The sequence below is a fragment of the Nesoenas mayeri genome, assembly GCF_963082525.1.
Source record: "Nesoenas mayeri genome assembly, chromosome: 5".
NCBI classification, from domain to species: domain Eukaryota; kingdom Metazoa; phylum Chordata; class Aves; order Columbiformes; family Columbidae; genus Nesoenas; species Nesoenas mayeri.
In genome coordinates this window covers 4,113,405-4,139,416 of record NC_137548.1, presented here as the reverse complement: position 1 = coordinate 4,139,416, position 26,012 = coordinate 4,113,405, and the positions used below count along the sequence as shown (strand labels likewise).

At 40.7% G+C, this 26,012-nt stretch overlaps 1 protein-coding gene across 1 annotated transcript; it reads right to left on the bottom strand.

The window, feature by feature from the left end:
- Positions 1-817: 817 nt before the first annotated feature.
- Positions 818-24,857, bottom strand: DLGAP5 (DLG associated protein 5; the record flags this gene model as incomplete). Its single annotated transcript, XM_080344581.1, has 19 exons — positions 24,737-24,857; positions 21,367-21,614; positions 19,641-19,849; positions 19,177-19,269; positions 17,767-17,851; positions 15,831-15,926; positions 14,633-14,703; positions 12,712-13,004; positions 12,258-12,379; positions 12,045-12,174; positions 10,781-10,866; positions 10,021-10,181; positions 8,271-8,363; positions 6,864-7,083; positions 4,981-5,230; positions 4,123-4,180; positions 2,773-2,941; positions 2,348-2,397; positions 818-940 (listed from the first exon to the last, which is right to left on the bottom strand). The coding sequence occupies exons 2-19, from the start codon at positions 21,602-21,604 to the stop codon at positions 818-820; spliced, it is 2,547 nt and encodes an 848-aa protein (XP_080200707.1). The 5' UTR covers positions 21,605-21,614; positions 24,737-24,857.
- Between the last annotated feature and the right edge of the window lie 1,155 nt (positions 24,858-26,012).

Genomic DNA, 26,012 nt, shown 5'->3' with positions numbered 1-26,012 from the left:
AAAAGAATGTCCTAGCAACAGGATGCAAGAAGAGGTAGAGGTTTAACATGTCAAGCAGTCAGAGCAAGAAGTTAAGAGATTTTCACATGAAAAAGCAAAGAGAGAACAGAGTTTGGCTTGAGGGTACTTAAATTATTCAACAGGTAACTGTGTCCTAAAAGGAATTTATAATCAATGCCTATTTAAATATATTGCCAGGAAAAGCTGTTATCTGACTTGGAAATCCTTGTTCTGAGATAGTTTCTACTATTATGGAGGAAGAGGATTGTTAAACACCATGAAGGCTCCCACAGCAAAGAATGACACACAGCAAACCCTGCTGATTAGGCACAGAATTCTGGAGCCTAAAGGGTGTAACAATATCTGAGTGTGGAATGGGGGAGGTAACAGGCTGAGACTCACCCCCAGAAGGTGCCCTTGCGTCAGAAATCAGGCTCGGGTACAGCTGCTCTGGGAGGCATCTTGTAATAACCATAATTCATGAGGTCAGTAAGGTCAGGATGGAGAAAAGCTCAAAGATAAAGAGTTTTGCAGCTTGAAGTAGGAAGGAAATAAATGAAATTATACACAAATTAAAAATATTGCGGGTTGTAGTGAGAATACACAGTCATTGGATACAGCAAACAACCCGTTACTAATATACAGCGGTACTTCCAGTGTGTAATGACGGCACAATAAAACGTCACCAAATATTTTAATAAATTCCACAAGCAAAATACCACGGGTATTCAGTCACTCAGAACACAGTTCAAAGGTAACAGACTATATTACAGATATCTTCTGGGGGTTTGTTAATGTAATTTACCAATTTTGAAATTCATTTTCCCCCAGAGGGAGGAAGGGGAGAAAATACAATGAGGTCAGTGAATGTTTCAGCTGCTGGAAACTTCTGGGCTTTGCTCCTGACCGGGGTGAAGGGAAGCTCAGCATCCAGCATGGGCTGTGGGAGAAATGAGAAACGTTTGAGGAATAGTTATTTGCTCTGCAAAACACCGCTGCATCAACACATGAAATAAGAGCAAATTCCCTTTTCTGGATCAACACCAGACCAACCGTTATTTCTGAGGCAGCGGCTCAGGTGTGTTGGGTTCCTGCAAACTTGAGAGGCCACTTAAGCATCGTGGGGCAAAAACTGGCAGAAAATACTTTTGAGAAGGAAAAGGGAGAAGGAGGAGGTTCTCTGGCCCCTCAGTGCTGGGGACACGTCGCAGCTTTAGAATAAGCCAGGCGCGGATCTGAAACCTGCAGCGAGTCAGTGCATGTAAATATACAAAAACGTGCTTGCTTAGATATGAGACTCTTTCAAAGCAACGTCCACAGTTCAAAATACACGGTCCATTTTTAAGACCCTCATTACTTACATGAATAATCCGTATTTTAAAGAGAATTTTTCACAGAATCACAGAATGTCAGGGATTGGAAGGGACCCAGAAAGCTCATCCAGTGCAGTCCCCCCATGGAGCAGGAACACGCAGATGAGGTTACACAGGAAGGTGTCCAGGCGGGTTGGAATGTCCGCAGAGAAGGAGACTCCACAACCTCCCTGGGCAGCCTGGGCCAGGCTCTGGCACCCTCACTGAGAAGTTTCTTCTCAAATGTAAGTGGAACCTTTTGTGTTCCAGTTTGAACCCAATACCCCTTGTCCTACCATTGGTTGTCACTGAGAAGAGCCTGGCTCCATCCTCATGACACTCACCCTTTATATATCTGTAAACATAAATGAGGTCACCCCTCAGTGTCCTCTTGTCCAGCTCCAGAGCCCCAGCTCCCTCAGCCTTTCCTCACACGGGAGATGCTCCACTCCCTTCAGCATCTTTGTTGCCCTACGCTGGACCCTCTCCAGCAGTTCCCTGTTCTGCTGGAACTGAGTGGGGAGTTCATGAAACCTAAGAAACTTGATACCTAGTTTGAAAGTCTTTGCCCACCTACTTTCCCAGTTGAATGTTACTTCCAGCTCTAGAAGTTAAAGCAATACATAAAAAAGGGATGGGACATACCTGGAAAACTCCAAGAAGAAAGTGGAAGGAAAAGACCAGGTAGTTCATTATGTTAGTAAATATTTACAAGGAAAGCCATGAGAAATAAAATTTAACGGATTGATCTGTTAAAAATCTGACATTCTTCTGCTAAAAATGTCTCAATTCAAGCTACACACATCATGTGCAATAAGGAATAACAGTGTGAGCCTGAGCATGGTGACAGGAATCGTGGTTTGTATTTAGGGGAAGCTACATGAATTGGTTTGATAACATCTTCCAGAGTTTAATTTATTTTGTGCAGTAACTGATGCTGTAGGAAAAGTTAACAGTGCTGTAACACGGAGATTGCCAAATAAAGGTCAACTTACCATATCAAAAGGATTGCTGCCAATGGGTGTCAAATCACCACGTGAAACTTCTGAAAAATAAGAATATTTTGGAGTTTTTTTAATAAAGAAATGTTAGTCTCATACTGCCAAAGCTGAAAAAAACACTTTTCTGCATTTACTGAATAAAAACCAAACTGTCTGCATTTCCATTTACTTCAAGCATTTTATTATTAGCTTTCTCCTTCACATTATCACATAGAACTGTACATACAGAAAAGCCTGAGGGGCACCGTTTGCTCATGTGCAACCTGTGTGTCGGTCACACCAGCTAAGGGAGGTTTTACCAACCCAGCTACAATGAGAGTCATTTCCAAGAGTAAATTCGGACTACCATCTAACTTTTGAATAAACATAAGGCCCCAGCAATACCACAAAAACGACATAAGCAGCTTTAAGATCCGCACCTGTTGGATGTATTTTTGATTCTCCAGACTGAGCAAAGTTATTCCCTGTGCAGGTCTCCTTCTCTGGGCTGCACATGACAACGTCTTGTCCCTGTTCTTCTGCAGCAGCTAGTTCCATCTCCTCTGTACCATCTGTTAGTTTTAATTCACTGCTAGAATTTTCCAGCACCTGAAAAAGAGGAATTTTAAGGTAGCCAGGGATGGGTGTTTACAGAAACCAGAGTGTCCCTGGTGTGGCAAACCAAGTTCATACATCTCATCTGCAGTTTTTATGGACGATTCAGGGGAAACAGGGGTTGAACTCCAGACCCTGTGATCACACAAATTATTTCCCAAACACCCTTTTAAGCTGGGTAAGCTCTTAGCATAAAGGAAGTTCTTCCACATGAAAGAAGATTCAAGTACCAAAAACATTCTGAGGACATTCTCTAACGAGACTTTACCTCAAGAAAAACCTATCAGCAACACCAAAAGTTGAAGATTACCAGAGCTTTCCCCAGAAAGTGACACCATCAACAAGCAATTTCTCATTTGACAGGGAAAGGATGAAGCAAAAGGCCTAAGAACTAGTAACAGATATATATATATATCTATCTGTATATATATAATATATATATGTTATATATATATACACACATACACACACATATATATATAGATATTTAATATATACATATGGGTTGGGGAGGGATCAACTGCTGTAGTCATGCACAGATCCAGGCAGTAACAAATGAAATGAAGATACTCCAATTAAAGGTACTAAAGGATGATTAACTGCAAAGCACTGGCCTTTGCTGAGTAGCACAGTATCATCTCAACTATGGAGGCAGCATTCCTGTATTTTTAAAATGTAGGCACGTCACCAAATCCTCAGACATTTCAGGACGTGGATTTCTCAACTCTGGTACTTGTATTAGTAACACTGCACTTGACACAGCTTTAAACAATAAAACAGCCGATCGCTTTGCTATGGCAGCATAAGGACCCCAGAAACATAAACACTACTGTTGCCTTTAGTCCTGGTTCCCAAATGCAAAAGCATTTAAAAAAATCCACGCTAGAAAACAGGTAGTGGACATCGAGGAACATCGTTTGCCCAAGCAACAAGTGTCTTTATGTGGCAGCCAACAAAAGGCAGCTCCCAAAGACCTGGACAAGGTCCCCAAAGCACCCCTGTCCCTGTCTGTGCCCTTTACCGGGAAGGAAAAAGCACCAGCCTGAGAATTACACAAGATACCTTGATAAGGATTGGATCAGAAATCCAAGTGTCTGGGGCTAATAAAAAATCCAACTTTTTACTACTACTACTAAAAATATTTAAAGCACATGAATGATCTACGTGTGACTTGCCTTAGTTTCCTCTGCTGTGCCAGCACCAGGACAGTGCTCTTCTGCAACTGCAGAAATGCTGAAAGAGAAACCAAAATGTTTTCATTCTTCTCAATCGTCTTCAATCACTTTCAGTTATCTTTTGACTTGTCCAACTGATCTTACAATTTGGTCTGCAACTCAGCTTGCTTGTTTGGCACTGGGCAGCTATACCCAATTTTCTAAGCAAAAAACCAAACTTCTACTCCAGCAGAAAAACTACATTTGGGCAAAGCTCTTAATATTTACAGTATCACAGTATGTTTGGGATTGGAAGGGACCTCAAAAGATCATCTAGTCCAATCCCCCCATGGAGCAGGAACGCCCAGGTGAGGTCGCACAGGAACATGTCCAGGCGGGTTTTGAATGTTTGCAGAGAAGGAGACTCCACAACCCCCCTGGGCAGTCTGGGCCAGGCTCTGCCACCCTCACCATGAAGAAGTTTCTTTTCAAATTGAAGTGGAACCTCTTGTGTTCCAGCTTGATCCCATTACCTCTTGTCCTATCATTGTTTGCCACCAAGAAGAGCCTGGCTCCATCCTCGTGGCACTCACCCTTTATATATTTATAAACATTAATAAGGTCACCCCTCAGTCTCCTCTTCTCCAAACTAAAGAGCCCCAGCTCCCTCAGCCTTTCTTCATAAGGGAGGTGCTCCACTCCCTTCAGCATCTTCGTTGCCCTATTTGCTTGAGGGAAGGAAAACAAACAAGGATACTGCAGCCTTTACCGCTGCCAATTTGGAAGGTAACATTTAACAGGTATTAATATTAATTCTTTGAGTCATAACCATAAAATTATTTGTATAAAGTTAATGAAAAGCTTCCTTAACATGTCTACCTTTGTTCATGAAAACCACCGGGGAGTTTTTCCAGTGGGGGAGTTTTTCCGGTAGGAAACTGGTGCAAGTGCAAATGTTGCGCTGGGTGGAAGCCTCGGAGCAGCGGTGTTGTCTGGTTTGCGGTTGTGCCCTCAGGCTCACCAGGAGCAGGAGGAACGTTACGAAGCGAAGCTCTGCTGGATGATCTTGGAGTTGCCAGTTTTTCCAAAGTCCGCTGGGAAGATCTGCGAGGGGTCTTCGAAAGCAAGCCTGAAAAAACAAGCATGTAATGGTTCATTACTACAGCAGTTTCCAGAAGATGAAATTAACTGTTTGTTTGGATTTTAGCTCAGAAAACAGCTGTTTTCAGCTTGCTGAATTGTTTTCTGTAAGTATTACATATACTGCAAGAAGATATTGAAAAAAGGTGAGAATAGTAAGTCAATAATTTACAACACTTTACAGTGACATTAGAAGAGCCAATCTATTCCCCTCCTCCCTTTACTATCTGCTCTCTTTACCTTCTATATCAAAAGCAGGCCTCAGTTTATTCTGAATTTTGGCTGAACAAAATGGCCTGACGTATCCCTTACACAACTACAGCCAAATATGAGAGCAGTTAAAATATCTATTATTCCAGTCCTGTACTCTGGATAATTCTGCCCGTTGTTTAAAAACTCTTTTCTCCCTAATTTCTCAGGCAATAGATCCCCAGCATGGGAGCGTTCCTGCTTTTTTCTTCTCTAACTTCAGAATCATTACATGGAAGTTTTCCCAAGATCTGAATTTTCCTTACAGCCTGGAACTACATCAATTGTGTATGTTCTTGATGCACAATGCAGTACCCTTTTCCCACTGCCATTTGAAAGCACAGTACCTGTTTACATTCATATTTTAGATACACATGCTATCCAGGTCTCGGTTACTCCAATTAAACAGTAGTTTCTTTACATAACTCCAGGTAAAAGATTCAGTAATGACTATCCCCTTACAAAGAACCTGAAATAATGAGACTTGCTGTTCTTATTAAAAAGTCCATCTGGCAAAATCTGTCATGAATTTCCATCTTTCACATTAAAGAATTTTCACAGAATTAAAAAGACAGATTCAGAATTAATTTTTGTAACAGACTGTCTGCTACAGCTTGCTTAAATCCAGCATTGCTCAAAGCTTTTCAGATCTCCTCTGCTAACAAGAGGTGTATGAATCAAAAAGTACTGGTCTTGTGATGAGGAAAGAGATCTACACTAAAGAATAAACTGGAAAATTCAAAGACAACTTCTAAACTAGAAACGGGAGAGAAACAGAATGGCTCCTAAAGATCCAAGAATTACTGAAAACACGGGCTTTACATAGATTGCAATAGGAAAGATACTGAAAATAGTTATATTTTGAGCATCTGCTCAAAATAAATCCTATTAAACAGTTTTCATAGCAGACTGGAATTATGTTACAATCTTGTTGACCACGAATACAGTACAGGTATACTTTATTTGCAGCTTTGAAGACAGCACTGCAAGGGATTTAGTTAAAAAATTCCCAGTTCCCATGTTGCAAATAAGAGAGATCAGCCTGCGTTGACTCTGATGAACAGGTTTGTCAGCCAAATGTGGGAACACTGAGATTAAAAATTCATCATTAAACACAAGCTGAAAAAGCATGAACCAGCCGCTTGTACCTCTGTCTAAGCAGAGATCCCACGTTGCTATAATCACTCAAATCAGCACATTCATGTGGAACAGTTTGCTTTGGATCCCTGATGTAATTAACTACTAGTTGAAATATTGTGTTCAGTACTGGAGTTGTATCCGGTCTAAACAGCATCATTTCTCTCCCCAGTGAAATTGGTTAAACTCTCTTCAGCACTTTCAGGTCACAGAAGTCACGATGAAGCTTTACCCACCTGCAAATGTTTTCACAGGGCTTTCAATTCTGAAAAATCCTCCTTCGAAAACCACTTTTTCCATGTCTGGCAGCTTCTCCTGATGTGTACATTCAGCAGCTCCATCATGCTTCATTTTATCCCTCATTGCTGCTTTTATAGCAGCGAGCCGGTTTCGGGCAGCAGTTCTTCCAGCCGCTCCCAGCTTTGGTTTGGCCACTCCATTTGGAACAGTCTTTTTCTGAAATGGTAAGAAATTCTGGGTCACATCTGGGAGCTTCAGACAGAAGCAATTGCACATGAACATCTACAGAGCTGCTGGAGACAGCAACAGGCAAAAAACATGCTGGAGAAAAGGTCTCTTCATCTCCAGAACATCCTGGACTACAGTTCAGCTACTGAGGTTAGTTTGTGAGGACAATATTAAGGATTTTTCATATTAAGTTTGCAGTTCAGAAATACTCAGTAGAACTTTCTTCCAACAACTGCAATTAACATATTTGAAAACAGGGACTCCTAGGGGCAGGGAGATGAAGTGTGATAACAGCAGGACACACATCAGGCAGCCACTCCTGCCATTCAGATTTCAAAGAGAGTTTTATATCTTGTACTATCTGCAGGGTTCTGACATTCACGGTCAGCTCGCACAGAACACATTCCTTCCACTTCCCTGTGTCCAGAGTTTCTTACCAGCCTTAATTTCATTTTTGTGATTCGTTGAGCAGTCTCAAGGAACTGGATGGAGTTTAGGCAATGTGAGAACAACTTGACATTCAGGCATTAGAAGTAATTACGTACTCCAAACCAAAGAGAGGATAAAATACCCCGTGTTAAAGCTCATGTTGCAATAAGCAATAACTTATTTTGGATATTGTCAGAGTCATTTGTGCTGAGAGAACTAGCAGTATAATGCTACCCACGGTACTCCATTAATGGGATACTATTATAATTTAGCACTCAAGGCTCAAAACCAAGAGTCACTGCCAAATTCCTGCACAGTTTCCTTTTCCATTACTTCAGTGCCAACACCAGTGGCCCAGATAAAGCGCTTGACATCTGAAGAGTAAATTTCTATTTTAAATTTAACAGACTTGACTTACTAGCAGAGAGTCGAATGACTCTAAAAGAGTAATTGTTAATTCTGAGTTCTAATCCACCTATATGCAAAATAAGCAACCAACATTTTTACAAACAAGAACAAATACAAGTGCACTTTTGGGAGACACAAGGGAGAAGGATGCACCTTGAGAGGAATATCACCGAATTTCTAAACATTAACATGTAAAGATGCCAGATAAGTAGGGCTTTAGAAGGAACATCCATTTAAGAAGAGTATTCCTTACTGCAATAGCAGCTTACTAATTATTTTAGATGTCCATGACTGTTGCATTTTAATGCCTTAGGAGACACATTAGGGGCTATTCATACCTTGACAATTGCTTTGCTTGGGACATCAAGTGGTTGCCACTCATTGTCTTGAAGCTTCTTCAGATTATCAAATTTTTTATTCACATCTTCTACCTATTGGAAAACCCCCAAAAATCCAGGTTTAATTCTCTAAAATTATCAGATTCACAAGAGACCAGCGTTTCATAAAATCACGTCACAAATTTAAGCACAGTTATGCATTTAAGTCCTTCAATATTAAGTATTAAACATTCTCATACAGTTGACTCATGAAGATTACGCTAAACATACACAAGCTCCAGATTACATGACAAGACCTGTCTCATATCTGTAGTTTAAAGGTTAGTAGAAGAGGTATGGAGTCATTCAGTAAGACCTAATGTGTAAATAAGGGAGCTGGTTTACAACCCCTTCTTGTGCTGAACTTCTGCGCTTTGACAATGGTCACGCTTCAGAAATGCAAAAGAACCCGTTGCGTAACAGCATTGATGCCAAACGAGCACAACTCTTCTATTATGTGGGAAACACGTCACACAAGGTTGTTTGCTCTGTTAAACTGCTGGCCTGAATGGCTTCGTGATGCAGGTTGTGCTTGTTCGTGACAAACCAGCTCCGCAGCATTACCTCCTCCCCGACTGATACTCAGGGCAACAGCATCGTTCTTCTCAGGCTTTGTAAGGGACACACTTGCTACTAAGGCCATATAAGGCTTATTTATGTACAGTCACAAGTCCTTTACATCCTCCCTGAAACTCAGGGGATACAAATTAAATGCAAAAAGAGGCAGAGTTTGTAATTCTGTTACCCCAAGTCTGTCCAAGGGAAAAGGTGGGAATGCTCAGACTGGACACAAAGAAGAAGTTGTTGGCCCTGAGTGTGGTGAGAGCCTGGCCCAGGTTGGCCAGAGAGGTGGTGGCTGAACCATCCCTGGAGACATCCCAGGCCAGGCTGGACGGGGCTCTGAGCAACCTGAGCTGGTGAAGATGTCCCTGCTCATGGCAGGGGGGGCACTGGGGGAGCTTGCAAGGTCCCCTCAACACAAACTGTTCTCTGATTCTGTACTCAGCTGCTCCCAGATACTTTGTTATTATAGGCAAACCCTATTTTTCAAGTTCCTTGTTCTAGTAAGGTTCCCCTCAATTATCTCTGAAGAAGCCGATCAAACTCTTACACTTTCTGGAGGGAATTCAAGACCTATGACTAGGACCTTAAAAACAAACCCACCTTTGCGTTTTATTTAACTGGTTACAAGTTCCTTTGTTAAATACTGATTTACAAATACTGTCAAGGGTTATTTTGATCTTTTAGAATATTCTGGAAACAATGGAAGCACCAACAAATAGAGATGAAGGTTTTCTACCACCTGAGCTCACTCCTATATAAGGTTATTGTAGTTTCTTCATTATTCTCATACTGAAGCACGGAACCTCTGCTTTTCAGATGAGGAATTTTCCAGAAGCTCCCAGCTTTTGGTTCAGGTAGACACTGTGACTTTATCCTCACTCCAAACCAGAATAAGACTTGGCTACATGCCTCCATTCCAGAGAAAAATGAGATAAACAGGCCACAAGAAGGCAGAACAGATGAACTGGTCCATGAATTACCAATTGTAGTACACCAACTATTCACCAGAGAGTGCTAAACAATAACCTGCATTTTTTAAATACAAAAAACCCCAGAATCTGAATATTCAGACAACCAAAAAAATAGTTTCAACCCACTGTAATAACTCAGTCAACTTTGTCCTAGTGTGTAGCATGCAGGTACATACCTGAAAGTTAACCATGTCCCAAAATCCATCTAAGTCTGTACACGTTGTTTCTTTTTCACCTCGTTTAAATTCACAATTATCCACCAGTCCTTCAAACTGTTTAAACCTTTCTGCTATGAGCAGTCTGGTCTGACCAATTGTGGTGCGAATAAGATCTTTAGCTGATAGGAACATGAAAACAATAAAGAAAGTACATCTTGGAATAATCCATCATTCGACAATTGATTTAAATAAGTATTTGAAGACTCTGGAATTAGTTTATTGATTAAAGTATGCGCATCTATTTGCAGACCTGCAATACAATTCAGATGGAGTGCACCTATCCATTGAACTTCTCTAAACTTGCTGCTTTAAAAGAAAAAAAGTTTAAATCTCTAAATCTTAAAATAAGCATTGATGAATCATCTTTGTTTTCCCAGGTAAGAACACTTATTCTACTTTAAAACCTAATTTTTAAAAAAACAGCTTGGTTACACTCCATACATTTAAATACACTTAAAACTGACAACAGAAGAACTATTTCAATACGCACTTTGTTCACTTTAGTGCCGAGCACAATCACGTTAAGTACTACCCATATGTTTTACTATTAGGAGATAAAGCACGCCTTTTTGTCTCGAGGCAGACACAGCTCCAAACTTTATCTAATACAACTCCTACTAAGTGTTGTTTTGCAAATATATTCAGCTACATGTACTTCCCTCAGTCCCCTTCAGTTACCATAATGCTCCTTTTAGTGCCTATCACAGTTCAGTCTTACCATCCTCTGGAATGTCCAGCTCAAGTTTGCCATCCCACTGGAGGCACTGAGACATCAGCCTCTCTGTCTCAGACTGAAGAATGTTTCTAAAAATAAAGGGAAAGCAAAAAAATAAGTCTCTGGAGAATTTTCTAACTGCTGTCACTACTTGTGGCTGTTAATGATCACTCTCCTACACTGTCTTTGAGCAGAATCACAGAATGTTAGGGATTGGAAGCGACCTCGAAAGCTCATCCAGTGCAATCCCTGCACCGGAGCAGGAACACCCAGATGAGGTTACACAGGAAGGCGTCCAGGCAGGTTTGAATATCTGCAGAGAAGGAGACTCCACAACCTCCCTGGGCAGCCTCGTCACCCTCACTGAGAAGAAGTTTCTTCTCAAATTTAAGTGGAACCTCCCGTGTTCCAGTTTGAACCCATTACCCCTTGTCCTGTCATTGGTTGTCACTGAGAAGAGCCTGGCTCCATCCTCCTGACACTCGCCTTTTATATATCTGTAAACATTAATGAGGTCACCCCTCAGTCTCCTCTTCTCTAAGCTCAAGAGTCCCAGCTCCCTCAGCATTTCCTCATAAGGGAGATGCTCCACTCCCTTCAGCATCTTGGTGGCTGCTCCAGCAGTTCCCTGTCCTGCTGCAACTGAGGGGCCACAACTGGACACAATATTCCAGGTGTGGTCTCCCCAGGGCAGAGCAGAGGGGCAGGAGAACCTCTCTGACCTACTGACCACCCCCCTTCTAACCCACCCCAGGTACCATTGGCCTTCCCGGCCACAAGGGCCCAGTGCTGGCTCATGGTCATCCTGCTGTCCCCAGGACCCCCAGGTCCCTTTCCCCTACGCTGCTCTCTAATAGGTCATTCCCCAACTCATACTGGAATCTGGGGTTGTTCCTACCCAGATTCAAGACTCTACACTTTCCCTTGTTATATTTCATTAATTTTTTCCCTGCCCAACTCTCCAGCCGGTCCAGGTCTTGCTGGATGGTGGCACAGAAGCCGTTAGACTCTTCAGTTTGCTGACTGGCTGAGGTGCAATTTATTTTCTACTGCTTTCAAGCTCATGTTCCTTAGGACAAGGTGCTAGTCTGTAGAATTGTGGATTCTTTACTTGCACTAGCAACACAAAAGGGAAAACAGGAATGTGTGCCTACTCAGGTTACTGCTGACAGCCACCAGCCACCATAAGTTAATCTTTACAAGATGTCTTGTGACTCATGTTAAGAGGCTCTGAACAAACAGGGAAGTGAAACAAATGAACACAAACCTGAAATACGGCACATCATGCTCTTGCTCTTTTATATCATCCGACTTTGTTTCGGGCGTTGTTGTATCTGTAGAGACAGGGCTTGTTTCATTCAATCTCTCAATGAGAGTTTTCTCATCTGATTCATTTGCTGAAAAATACAAAAGGCATTTGGTTCGGAATCTGGTGAAAACAAAAAGCATCGGAACAATAAATCAAACGTGAAATTCCTACCTGTGTCTCCTTTCAAACTTGTAGTGATTTGCTCTTCTTGAATGCTTTTAGCAGCAGGTGAAACTTGACTTTTTAAATTAGGCTCTTGTGCCACAGTTCCACTGGATTTTTCAGTTATATTACTGGAAACAAACAAACAAACACATTCAACATGAAGACACATTGAGAAACTGACATCGAAAACTGCCCCATTTGGTAGGCCGTCTTACATTCAATGCTAGAGAATGCAATTCCTATTAAAATTGATAAATTTGTGTATATATATATATATATATGGCACAAGTCCCTGATATATGGAACTACTTTACTTTAAAGCATAGGCAGGATTATAGATTATATATAATTGTATTAAATTCAGATTTGATTAAGCAACAATAACAACCACAATGATCAGGTGTTTCAACAATACAACAATTCCACTTGCATTTTAGGCCATGAGATGAAAGAATCTTACATTGGAGATTTCGAAAAATCCCAGAAGGCATTAGGTGTCAAAAATGCATTTGCTCTAGAAGGAGTCATGGGGGTAACTTTGTAAGTCGCTAATCCACTTAATGGTTGAAACACAAAGTTTTGAGGTGCAAAAGAGCGTGTTCTGGGTCTCCCTGGAGCAGAATTGTTGTTTTCCACTGAGGTTTGTTCCTGTTGAAGTTCTACTGATGCCGAATGTTTAGAATCAGCTGCAGAATCTTTCATTGCCGGATCCAGTTGAGTGTTTTTATTCACTTCACCTTTGGAAGGAATTACCTACAACAGCACAAATAAAGAAACCAAATGCTACATTATCAAATCAAACAAGTGTTTGCTGTAGGCATGGGCTGAATTATAACATCACTGTCTGAAAGTCACCAGGGAATGAACACTGATAAATCACTTTGTTAGTTTTGTGTAAGTGTACACAAGTCATGATTTACCAGTAAGCCCAAGTGGTTTTGACACCTGCAGATCATTCTAGCAACATTCACTATGAGGAATGCAACAATTCACAGAAGGGGCTAAATTTAGAGAACACCTCACCTATCAAAATAGTAATTAAAATTAGCAAATGCTTGCTCCTACTGCTAGAAAAAAAATGCTTTAAGGTGATAAGGTCCTCAAGAGCCAATTCCTGGCTTCAAATCCATGTAGGCCTGTTGAATAATCACAGTTTATACACATACTCTAATCCAAAGACTGAAGAACAAGCTAAAATAACCTGATAGCTGAGGAATGCAGCCCAAGACAAAGAGAATACAAGAGCAGTTCGGATCACAGAATGTTGTTCAAAGACAAGAAAAAGTTACTCAACACGTTGAGTCCACATTCCTATGAGACAAGTGACTAGATATGCATTCCGTATGACTTTGAGATACCTATACTGAGATATTGTTAGCACAAACCAGCCCAAAAAGCTTACAATGTTTTTCCAGAAAATATGCATCTTCAAGTCTCGTTGTACTCTAGATACCCCTGCTTGGAATGTGTGTTAAAAGTTGAATTCAAGGCTGATTTCTTGTAACATGATGACTGAGGTTACAGCAAGAGTTTACCCACGGGCAGCAGAAAGTGGCTCCTGGAGCTTATCTGAGTGAAGACGTAAGAGCCGCTTACATCTGCGGGTGTTTGTTTGACCGTCCCCGTTTCAAGACAACACTAGAGCACAACTGCGGTTATCGAAACGGGGCTGGGAGGTGTGAGGGAGACACAAGATGAGAGGGAATGGGAGGGTGCAATGAAAAGAAAAATCACTGACAGTTTTCACACAGGATTGTCAGCACATGAATGCATAGGCAAATTGTTTGGGAACCTGAGTCAGAGGGCTACCATGAGCTCACATGTTGCTGTCTCTGTGTAGAGGGAGACAAGTTTCATTATAACAGTGGCACTAAGAACCACAACAACTGCATTTAATGATGATGTGTCTACTTGGCAGAGAATAACATTTCCAGGTTTACTTGTTCAAAGACTAAAAATGCATTTATTTCTTAGCTTCTAGAGTCTTGTATCATGACCGTAGCAGGAAAAGGGTACATTCAGATCATGTTTCAAAAAGGAATGAACTGCACAAAGTTTACAAATGCTAGATAGAACCAGCAAAGCAGCCCTTTTTTTTTAAGCTAAACATCAGACATAAGATGTTACATAAGAACTTCTTGTCTAATTTAAATCATTGTCCAAATCTTAATAACAAAGTCATTCATATAAGCAAACTACATTTGATCTTAATTTTAAAAAGATGGCAATATGAATGCATACAGCTTCTTCCTCAAATCCAGCTTATTAGTGAATTTATTACTTCCATACTTTAACACAAGTATATTTGAGCTACAATTACACTGTTATTGGCTCTTAAATCAGTTTAACTGCTTTTCCATTTCAAATATTAAATGACCTACCTCCGTGACATCAGGTTTGACTGCTTTCTTCTGCCTTCCCACATTTGTCGCCTTTCTCTGTGACTGGTTACCTAGAAGGAAAGAAACTCCCAAAGGTCATCAAGGCATCTAATTAAGATAGTCTTTCACCAAAAGATTACCATAAAAGTCCAGTGGTTAGAGACAGGGAGAGACTGTTTTGTTTCTTGAGTGTGAGGTGGCAAGAGGGCAGACACCTAATTGCAAAAGTCCATTCAAAAGAAAACCTGGCCTAGGATTTAACAGCCTATTAAGAGATGTATCACCAACAAGGGAAAACAAATTCATTAAGTCATTAGTCTTTAGACATTGTCATATACTAAAAATAAAAGTCATCTTATTTCCTTAAAGGCTGAAGAGCTACTGTCAAGTCAATTTGAGTTCAGATTTTTCCACATAGCATAGGGTTTCTGTTCGTGAATTGAACCTGATACTATCAAAGCTGAGCTTTCAGTCTTGGGGTTAACTTTACCATATATATTACAAAGGATGCTGCAAAACATTCTGGAGAATTTCCTGAGAATAAGCACTAAAAATTTTCCCTTCAGTAACCATTAAGCTCCCCATGTCTACTATACAGACAGACATGGACAAAGGGAAATTCCTGACCTGAAAATCATAGGCTCTTATCTCTTCCTGAGGTTTCTGTTCCTGATCACAGACTTAATAATCACGTGTCCTTAAATGGTGAAACACCAAATTGGCAAACCTTTACCAGTTCTGGATCTATGCTTTCAGTTTATAATTACCATATGGGGACTGATGGATTTTATAGGAAGCTGTCCAACGTCGGTTTCAACATCTTGATTTCAATATTGCAATAGAGTTCCAGATATGAGTCTAAGTGGTGGAGTATTTAGCCCTTTTCTTATGTGACAATTCAGCATGACTTACATGCAGTCCATCTACTCAAAGGAGTAGCTACACAGCAGAATGTAGTGTGCAAAGATAGCTCAGAAGAAGTTGATACTTATCTCCACAGCACAGAGTGCCTGAGATATGAGAAAGATCCTAAAGACAGAGCCGCCTTAGTATATAATTTGACAATGAGTCTAACAGTAGCATATAAATGTACACATGCTGTTTCCAGAGCTTGCTTATCCAGTAGTAGATAGTACCTTTACAGCACACTATTCCAAATACTTACATATCAGGCTTGAGTTCCACAAGCAGGACTTACCAGCAGTAGCAGCTGTTTTCATCACCTGCCTGGCTGCAGAGGCGGCTGCTCTAGTGATCCGGACATTGGAGGTTGACTGGATGGCAGGCTGTAACACTGTGAGGAATGGTTAATAAATAAGAAGCTGCATTTAAGTAGTGTAATTGAAGGTTTACATTTTGTAGAAATAAAAAAAACACACTAGGAATTATTAGTTGCATTAGTTTGCCAAAATCAACGGGGGTTTTTTGTAAGTTCGGGCAAGGGGAGCTAAACACGGACAGCACAGCTCAGCCTCGACATCAAGGCGACGCTCTGCAGGATCGCAACTGAAGTTGGCTTTGTTGTGCAGTTCAGCTCCTAATAAGATCAAGGTACCAGTGTGCTAGACACCCTGGTCATTCTATGAAAGTATTCCAAGATCTGAATTTAATGTAAGCTAATAAAGTATTCTTAAAATTAAGATTAATCTGACATAAGTCTTACCCATCTTAATAATTTTCATCTCTATTTTAGTACTGTTTTTCATTTCCTGCAAAAAATGAGAGCATTCTCCTGCACAGAGAAATTTAACAGGAGCTCTTTATTTCATACTCTCCCTTTCTTTATCTGCCTGAAATCTGGTATCCCCACTTAGTTACTGTTAATGCCATTTGTGGTATTAATGTCATTCTAACTTTCACAGAATTACGGCTTGACATGTTGGGAAAAAAAATACGAGATAAATAACATTTGATTTATCCAAACATTCACTTCCCTCACATTTTTATATCAGTGTTTAAATACATTCAGCAAAAAGCATTATCAAGTGTAGTGGATGACAATTAAAAAAACGTTTTAACTGTGATTTCAAACACTGATAGTAGATCTTTTCAGTACCCATTGAAAGCACGACAAATTTATTTAAATAAAGGTCTGCTGCTTGCTGATTTAATTAAGTTAGTGATGCAAGAGTCATTTCACTCTGAATTACTGAGTATCTTGCATTAACATCAGTATTCCACATGACTTAGCCTTATCTACTTAAGGCATGTGCATCACTGTGCTACCAGGAAGAATTTCTAATCAAAGGTATTCTACTCCTTTAAACAAAGGTGGCATGAGTTGCTTTGTTTTGTTTTCTTCAGAAATGCATTCAATTGTCACACAGAATGTCCAATAACCGGAGATACAGAAGGGGCTGTTGTAAAATACAAAAACACAGGATTGTGCTTATCATTGAAAGAAGACAATTAGACTTTTACTCATTTGCATTGGTATGCATCAGAAGATCAGGTTCCTATCTCCAATATTATATATCTATGTGAATGTGCTTTATCGGGAGGTTTTCCTTTTCCAAACCTCCTTCAGTGCTGAGTTACACAAGCAGTTTCATTTGGTGACCACAGACAGCAGCACATCTGCTGATGGACAGAAAGACTTCACTGAAAATATTTAGAGCTGATTCAATCAGCTCTTTTCCGGGTTACCCACAATACCGAGGAAAATTCATATTTTACTTATATCAGCTATTCTTCATCTTTCCATGTAAACTCACTTGCTCTTCTGTAACAGCAGCAGCTATTACATCTGATATTCTTTGAGATGAATGGGAAGCTCTGTGCAGCTCCGAATGCTCAAGCAGCAGTCATGCAATTCTGCCTACAGACCTTTTTCTTTTCCCTCTCCTTAGGGGAATAATCAGCAGCCAGGAGGGTATTAAATATCTTGCATTCCATTTTCCCAGCCTATAGAAGCGACAACACGCCATACCTAGAGCCACATGCTTGATATTCTTCCAGCTACTCCCCTCGCCATGGTAGGAATGGTTGTCAATAAAATCTGCTTGTTTCCTACACCTAAAAACGTACTAGAGGTCTCTCGCAAAGATGTTCCCTGTCCTCCCTCCTCAACTATTGAATCAGAAAAATAAAACAGCCGTGTCCTTTCAAACTGAGGTACAGGAATCATTCCATACCTTTCTCTTTTTCTGCCACTTTGTCTGTACTCGTCTGTTTACGTCCTGCTTGTGTAGGGCGCGCACCATGTCCATTGGCAGAGACCTATTGTCAATCAGAGACGAGGTAGATTAATTTCTTTCACCTATCTTAAGTTCCAGTAAAACAAATGGTCAAGTAATTTGGCACAAAAGTTTTTAAAAAGTAAGGAGAAATTAAGAATAACTAAAATAGCTCATTTTAGACATGTGTTGACATGCATTATTCAACATTAGGAATTTGTCAGAAAAAGAATGAAGAAAAGTATTTAAGAAAGTTTCAGTTTACTAGAAAACTAGGTGTCAATTACTACCGCACCTTAGTACATATTAGGTGCTTTAAAACACAGCTTTCAGCAAAAAAAATAATATCAACTCAGTCATCCCTTCGTAAAGTTATGACTGGAAATCCTTCGTATGCAGTGAAGTGTAAGGCAAGACTAATAGATCCAAATCATAGCTTCTTCCACACATTCCTGCTGGTGAAATTCCTCAAAACCCTCTATTTTTTTAATACAAGTAAAAGCAGAAGGACTGCCAAGATTCACAGTAAAAATATGCCAACATTGAAGTGATTTTGACTTTGAAAACTGTTCTGAGCAGTAAGGATTAATCACAGGTGATACCTACTGTAATTGCATCTTAACAAATTACATCTCCATTTATATGGCTTTAAGGAAAAATTAGATAGAAATTTGTACAAATGCTACATACCAATTTTGACTTTTAGCCACTAGTTTTACCCATTTAGAATACTGAGTACTGTAGTAAAGATACAAAGTAAAACAAACAAACTCACTCACTCTTCTTGCTAAAATTCCCCAAGAAAATAAAACAGCTCCATATCTGGCACATTGAAAATAGTAAATTCAGCAACAGTGCACTTACATTAATGTGAGGTGAAACATTTTACAGTTTTTAGAAACATGAATACCATTAAAACCTTATGAAATTAAGATGCCAAATTAGGAAAATAAATAGTATCTCCACAGTTATGTGCACCAGATCTGGCACTGTACAGACTCCAAGAAGTCAAACTAACATCACAGTCAGGCTGACTCAATCCCTCACCTTCAAAAGGCAGATAAATAGGGTGGCGTTCAATTTAATATGCAAGAATATTATTAAGTTCAACTTTAAAAACAAATGTTTTTTCCTACTGTAGCAAGTTTTTAATGATATTGTCAATTTGCTGGGTTGCCTACAACTTTTTGATGATCAAATGTGATCTACGAGAAAAATGAACTAACTTTTTATAACCTGCATCATGAAAGAAAGCAATTAAGAGATACTTTTGTCTAAATTTATTTGCTTAAGTTTATTAAAAAAACCCCAAACACACACACACACACACACACAAAAAAAACCCTGAAACACCCCACAACAACAAACCATAGAGTGCTTAGATGCAGTTGGTATCACAGTTTTTTCTTCTTGGTTCCTGGCCTTTGATCGAGTAATCCTCCCGGAGGAAGCAGGAGCCACCTGAAAACAACCCCAAGGAAACCAGAGTGAACAAGTTACCCGTTCTCAAATAACTTGGCTGTTTCATTTGTGAGTGAACCATTCCAATTTTTAGACTGAGAACAGTCATAAATACAAAAAAACCCCACCCAAAACCTCTTATACTATTTCCTGCTTTTAAAAAAACAAGCCCCGATTGTTCCTTATTATTAAAAAAATATATGTATCAAGTATTTACAAAATAATCTGGATATTTTGCATAACATACGCATAAGTTTTATACAAATAGAAATTTTCATATAAAGTACTTCTAATACAGTTACCTAGTATAATTTAATAGATTATAATTCAAATAGTAATATTAAATATCAAAATTGAGTATATATTATTACCTTCTCTCTTGGCTTCACTGTCACAGGATCTGCAGTGACATGTGAAAGAAATCCAGGTGCAGTTGGTCTATATAACCCAACTTTAAAAACACCCTTTTTTGCTTTCTCTCTTTGTTCTATCAGTTTTCGAAGTTCCTTTTCTTCCTTATAGCGCTGGAGCATTTCCCTGCGGTCAGCAATCCTCTTGGTAGCTGCATCTGTAGGTTGTTCTGAAGCAAGGATAAAATATAGACATGGTATAAATATCTTGAAAAGATTTTTAAGCCAGCAATGAGGAAAATCAGAAAACTTCAAAATACTTTTCCAAAATGAAGAAGAACGTACTAAGTCAAAGAGCAGGAGTCTGGAGTCTGTGCCTGCAAGTTACAATTCAAGTCTTACAATGCAAATACATAAGCTTGCTAAAAGCTCACATTCTCTTAATTGTTTTAATCATCCCCACTAAAAGAGCATTTAATAGTAAATTTCAGCTTGCAAATACATCTCTCCAAATCTGCACCTCAGGGATACTGTGAATTCATATCCATTTCATAGCATAAATGCTGATCCTGCAGGGTTACCAGCATTAATGTTAACACTTTAATTACTGATTTAGTTTATTTGTGTCAGTTTCTTTATTCGTGTCAGTTTCTTTATTCAAATATTTGTAACGTCATTGAAAGCTGAAGTTTAGGTCAGCTTTAGATATCCAAATCTGCCTCAAGCTGAGAATAAATGAGGCAGAGTTTATATGAAAGACTAAAACCTTAAGATTATGTCAAATTTGAATTACATGTCTATCTTAAAAATGAATATCTAGTTACAATTTATTGAAGATAATCACAAGATATATACATTTCTTAAACTTCATATTTGTCATGATTACATAGGGATTGCACTCCTTCCTCCAATAACTTTCTTCTATCAAAATACTGAAATAGTTCTAAAGAAATCTGTTAATATTTGTAAAGATTAACTGAATTCCTTGGACCAGGGGTGTCAAACCCATTTTCACTGGGGACCACACCAGCCTCTTGGTTGCCTTCAAAGGGTTGAATGTAATTTTGGGTCTGTATAAACGTAACCATTCCTACATTTATCCATTCCTAAAATTACATTTGGCTCTTTGAAGGCAACTGTGATGCTGATGTGGCCCCCAGTGAAAATGAGTTTGACAGCCCTGCCTTAGACCATAAGCATCCAGGATAGCCAGGGAGACAGAACTCAGTATTTGCAGCCCCTGTTTGCTGGGAGGAAAAGTAAATAATCAAAAGCTAGCAATTTTAAAAATAAAATTAGACTATGCATTTACCCATTTATAGTTATATATACCAAATTATAATATACAATTACCCATTTCTAAGGATACTTCAAGCACATGACTGATGCCACCTATAAATTAGATGAGATTTTATGTTAGAGTTTTCATTTCTTGAACAACCAAATTAAGAGGCTTCCCATTAAATATTAATAACAAATCACATTCTTCCTTTAGCTGCTGCACAGACATCAGAGCAAAGCTTTATTCATACCACTGAAGCAAAGGGGAAGATAAAGTTGTATTAAGGCTTTATTTTCTTGATTTCTTTAACAGTTAGAAGAACTATAGTCAGTGATTTTTAAATATGCAATTTTTTTCCAAATTAAAACATTGACCACAGTAGGTTCCTGTGATAATGTTATTAAATCTACTTAGAAAACATCTTTAACAATTAAAAAAAAAGCTTTAGAATAAGTCTTTTCTTACTCTGTTTTACACTGCTGTTCTCCTGTGAGCACTTTTCACTCTTATTTGGTTGAGAATTTCCCCTCTCATTTGGGAGCTGAACATTGACATCTGCCAATCCAAACTGTCTGCCTTTTTCAAACAACTTGTGTCTGTTCTCCTTTTGAAGCATCGATTTCCTGCGCGCAACTTTTGCTCTGAGGGTTTCCGTACTCAAATCCTTCTTGTATCGACTGGCAAACTGGGAGGCTGCAGCCATCTTGATTATCCTGGACAAAAATCACAGCAATTAGGGCAAAATCTTTTTCTTTTTTTCCTTTGTTTCTGAATGTGTACCAGAGAAAATGCAAATGACAATTTCAGTAATGGCTCTTCACTATTCCTCTTTATTTTACGTAGTCAAGGGGATAGTTTGTTTGTTAAGCAGTCAACAAGCCTTACATAGAATTAGCAGGGGATGCTGTGCTGCTGCCAGGGATTGTCCTGTTGCTTCTGTTTTCAGCACAGATGGTTTTCATGTTAAGGAGACAAGCAAGTAAATGACAAGGTTGTAGGACAATACTTGGAAGCAACATTGCCGCTGAGCATTTAGATTATACCCTATCTGATGGCGAGGCATTTTTGTCCTGCATCGGAGCGCTCGGCACCATTTCCCAACCAAGTTTCCAGGATGCAACTGCAGTACAATAGAGTTTATTTCGAGCAGGATTTCTCCTTGCTTTTTTAACCTGAGGAAGACTTGATGCAAACGTCAGTTGGTCTGTACACGCTGTGCTAACAGGGATGTCAAAAGCTGCATCCCCTGCACCCCACCAGAACTTGTCTTGTCCAGGGTTTTAATTCTTTCTTCCTGAACGGAGACCAAGACCAGTTCTTGCAATCGGTCTTACTCTGTCTGCCACCTAAACCATGGTCTTTTAGAAATCTCCTTTTCTATTACTTATAGAAAACAGCTCTACAATAAGGAGGGTAATAGAGCTAAACTAAACAGGCAACAACAACTCATTGACCAGTAAACTGATCATTTACTGAAATTCTTACTTTCAAGACAGCAGCTTTGATCAAGCTAAATGAACCATCAGTGAACCAGACTGAAAAGATCAGCCTTGACCGTGAGGGTACAGGATTTTGCAAAATCGATCCTCCCTCCTCCATTTGTCATCAGCACCTCAAGCCAAAACCAACACCAGCAGCCTAACTGAAAAACTCAAGTGTTCGAAGGAAAAAAAGAGCACCAAAATAAACAGAAAGAATGAAGGAATAAATAACAACGTGCTCTTAAAGTGTATATACTTGTAAACGAAGTGAGCAATGAGAGAATTTGAGTTATTCTAAGAAGGAACACAGGCAAAGCCTGTTCAGATACCACCGCTGCTGCAGGAATGCAAAATGGTCCATGGAAATGCAAAGGAGCAAATGGGAATAAGAAACTAAACTCAGCTTAAAGCACCCAAATCAGACTGTATCTCTTCCACGTAATCCTGGAAGAGCTGCTGCATGTCAGTGTTGATTTGTGAATACCTTACATTTCATACTGCATCTTACATTCCAACTTTCAGAAATCAATTAAGGATGCCGGTTAATTAATGATGATTGCAAACGATCAGACTAACTCTGTTGTTCATAAGTCATACCTGCCTTGCTTGATCTGTCAGTGATTAAGGAAGCTTAGCTCATAAGCATCTCCAATAATCATCTTTGGACCAGTCTTGTTAGGAACTCCCACAGAAAGAAAGAACACAGTTAACAGCAATATATCCCTACAACCTAACTAGCAGATGTTTCAAGCTCAGTGGATGAAAACCATTTCTAAAAGCAGCAGCTGGCATCAAGTCTCTACACTCATCCTGTTGCAGGACAAATTCCCTGTGTCTGGGACTCTTTAAACATGATTTTTAAGCTGCATTTGCCTTAAACACTGGTAAATATTTAACACATTTGAAGGATTTTTATGCTCTACCTTCTAACTTGGAGAATATTTCCCTAGCTATTGTAGTATAAGTCTGCTTAAGGCATTTTCCCACAAATAAGCCTCAATAGCAAGGGATCTACCTTGCAATACGTAACCCCGCAGCAGAATTTATTTGAAACTTGAAGAAGGCAAATATAACATAAGCAGAGACACAGAGAGAACTTCCCACTGAAGTGTTATTAACTCATATCCCAGGCCTGCAAAAGCAATGCAACTGATTACTCATTATCTCCTTGGGGTCATTAAAAAAATAAATGTATGGCATGCTCAATGCCCTAAGCATCTCTTTAGGACAAAAATACCTGTCTTCTTTTCTTTCCAAGTTACGGTATCTGAATAGTACATTGCCCAAACAGGAGTCTAGAAGATCAATTGGAATTTAAGTTGGTATGAATTCAAGTAAAGTCTAGTAGCAGGAAGGGGACAAAGGGCTTAAATGTTAGACTTGGGACTAGGTAGTATATACTACTAAAGTTGAAGCTGAAAAATTATAGCATTGTTTTTTAATTAAAAAAAAAAATAGCAAAAATAACCGCTTTTGACCAGAATTGCCACAAAAAACAAAGGCATAATACAGACATGAAGAAAAGTATTTGGGTGCATTTTTAGCCTAGTAGTGACAAACAGAGCTGGAGCTGCGAACACCGTTATTTTTAAAGCAGGAACGCGGCAAGTTTAGGGATTGAATAAGGTCCAGTCTCAAGGGTTTCGAGACGAGGCCCCGGGGGTGGCGATAAGCGGGACACCCCGCTCCCAGCCCCCTGTTCTGAAGGGCGGCCACAGCTCCGGCCCCTCAGCCCCTTCCCGTCCACCGCCATGTTTCCAGGCCGGCTACGAGAGGAGGCACCGCAGCCAGGCCCGCAGGACGAGACCCCTGCCCCGGGGCCCGTTATAAGGCCCGTTCCCGCTCCCACCAGCCGCAAACACCCCCCGAGCGCCGCCAGCCCCGCCATACCTGTACTGGCCTCCTTAACCGCCTCAGCGCGGCCCCCCGCGCCTCACTTTCAAATCTCACCTGCCAACGCTCATTGGTCAGTCCCAACCCACCCGCAAGCTCTCATTGGTCCGCTCATGGCCGCCGGTTGATGGGCAGAGCCGAAATCGCTGAACCGACTGTTTATTGGTTGCCCGGGATAGCCACGCTTGATACTCATTGGCTGCGCTGAGAATTTCCCCGCTCGCACTTGTCGCTCATTGGCTAGCGGAGTGAGGGAGGCGAGGCCTGTGGGCCGTGCGGGGCCTGGCGTCCCGCCCGCCGCGGGGGCCCCGCGCCAAGATGGCGGAGGCGGTTACCGGGCCCTGAGGGGGTGACTCAGGCCGCGATGTGGGGTGTGGGCCCCTCTGGCCCCACAGGGACTTGGGGACAGGGTGAGGGGCCCGTACCGCGCTCCCAGCGCCCAGGCAGGCGTATGTCCGCACCTCAGTGGCCTCCCTGTGCTGCCTCCTGAGTAACCGGAGCCGGCTTTCCACAGGTTGTGCCGAGGTTTGCTGCCCCTTCGTTCCCTCCTGTATTTGCATCACATCGGCCCTCCGGTTTGCTGCGGTGGGTTGTATTGGTTGCGATTCTCATCCGCCAGGCAGTTTGCGTTTGTTTGTAAAAATCTGCGAAATTAAAATGCGAAAATGTTCAGAAAGCGGCCACTTGGTGGCACTGCAAAAATGTAGACGGTGTTTGAGAAGGTGTCGCCACCCAGGAAACTGCTGAGCAGCGGGCACACGGTGGACAAGACACCTCGCAAACGGCCTGAAAAATGCAGGACCTCCATATGGCAGGACAGTAAAACGTCAGTACAATTTTATACAAATGTGATTACGGTGGATGAAGCAATAAGTGGATTGAAGACCATGCGCTCAGAGCGCAGAGCTGTTCCCCATGGTTGTGATCAGTCTTGTGAGGAGCAGCTGGGGGACCTGGGGGTTCACCTGGAGAACAGGAGCTGAGGGGAGACCTGATCTCTGAACTGCATGAAAGGAGCTTGGAGCATGGAGGGGGTTGGTCTCTTCCTGTGACAAGTGACAAGACAAGAGGAAATGGCCTCAAGTTGCACCAGGGCAGGTTTAGATTGGATATTGCAAAAAATTTCTTCCCGGAAGGGGCTGTCGAGCATTTGAACAGACTGACCATGGCAGTGCTGGAGGCACCATCCCTGGAGGGTTTGAACAGACACGTAGTTCAGGTTCTTAAGGACATGGTTTATTGGTGGACGTGATGCTCTGGAGGATCTCCTCCAAGAAAAATGATTCTGTGATTGGAGAGTGGCTCTCTGGATCATTATTGCAGCAGTCAGAGAAATGTCACCCCTCAGTCCTCTGTATTGACTGCCAGGGAATATGGCAAAGATTTACAAACTTCAAACATCCAGACTACTCCTACAATCGTTAATTTGCTATAAGATAATAAAAGGTTAGTATGGAGGTTATTGACTGCTGCCAGGTTCCCCAATGATATGAAAAAGATGCAATTAAACAACAGAGCTACAGGAGTTTGTGTTTGTAGACTCTGCCCACAGACTCCAATCCAATGCAGTCTTCAGTGTTTGCTGATTTTTATTACTCCCCCATTTCTCCCAAATCAGTGAAATTTGAGGGTGTTCAGCAGTTCTACTTTATGATATCAGAATATAGTCCAATGATGCGCAACCTGGAGAAGAGAACGGCTCTGGGGAGACCTTACTGCGGCCTTTCTGTACTCAAA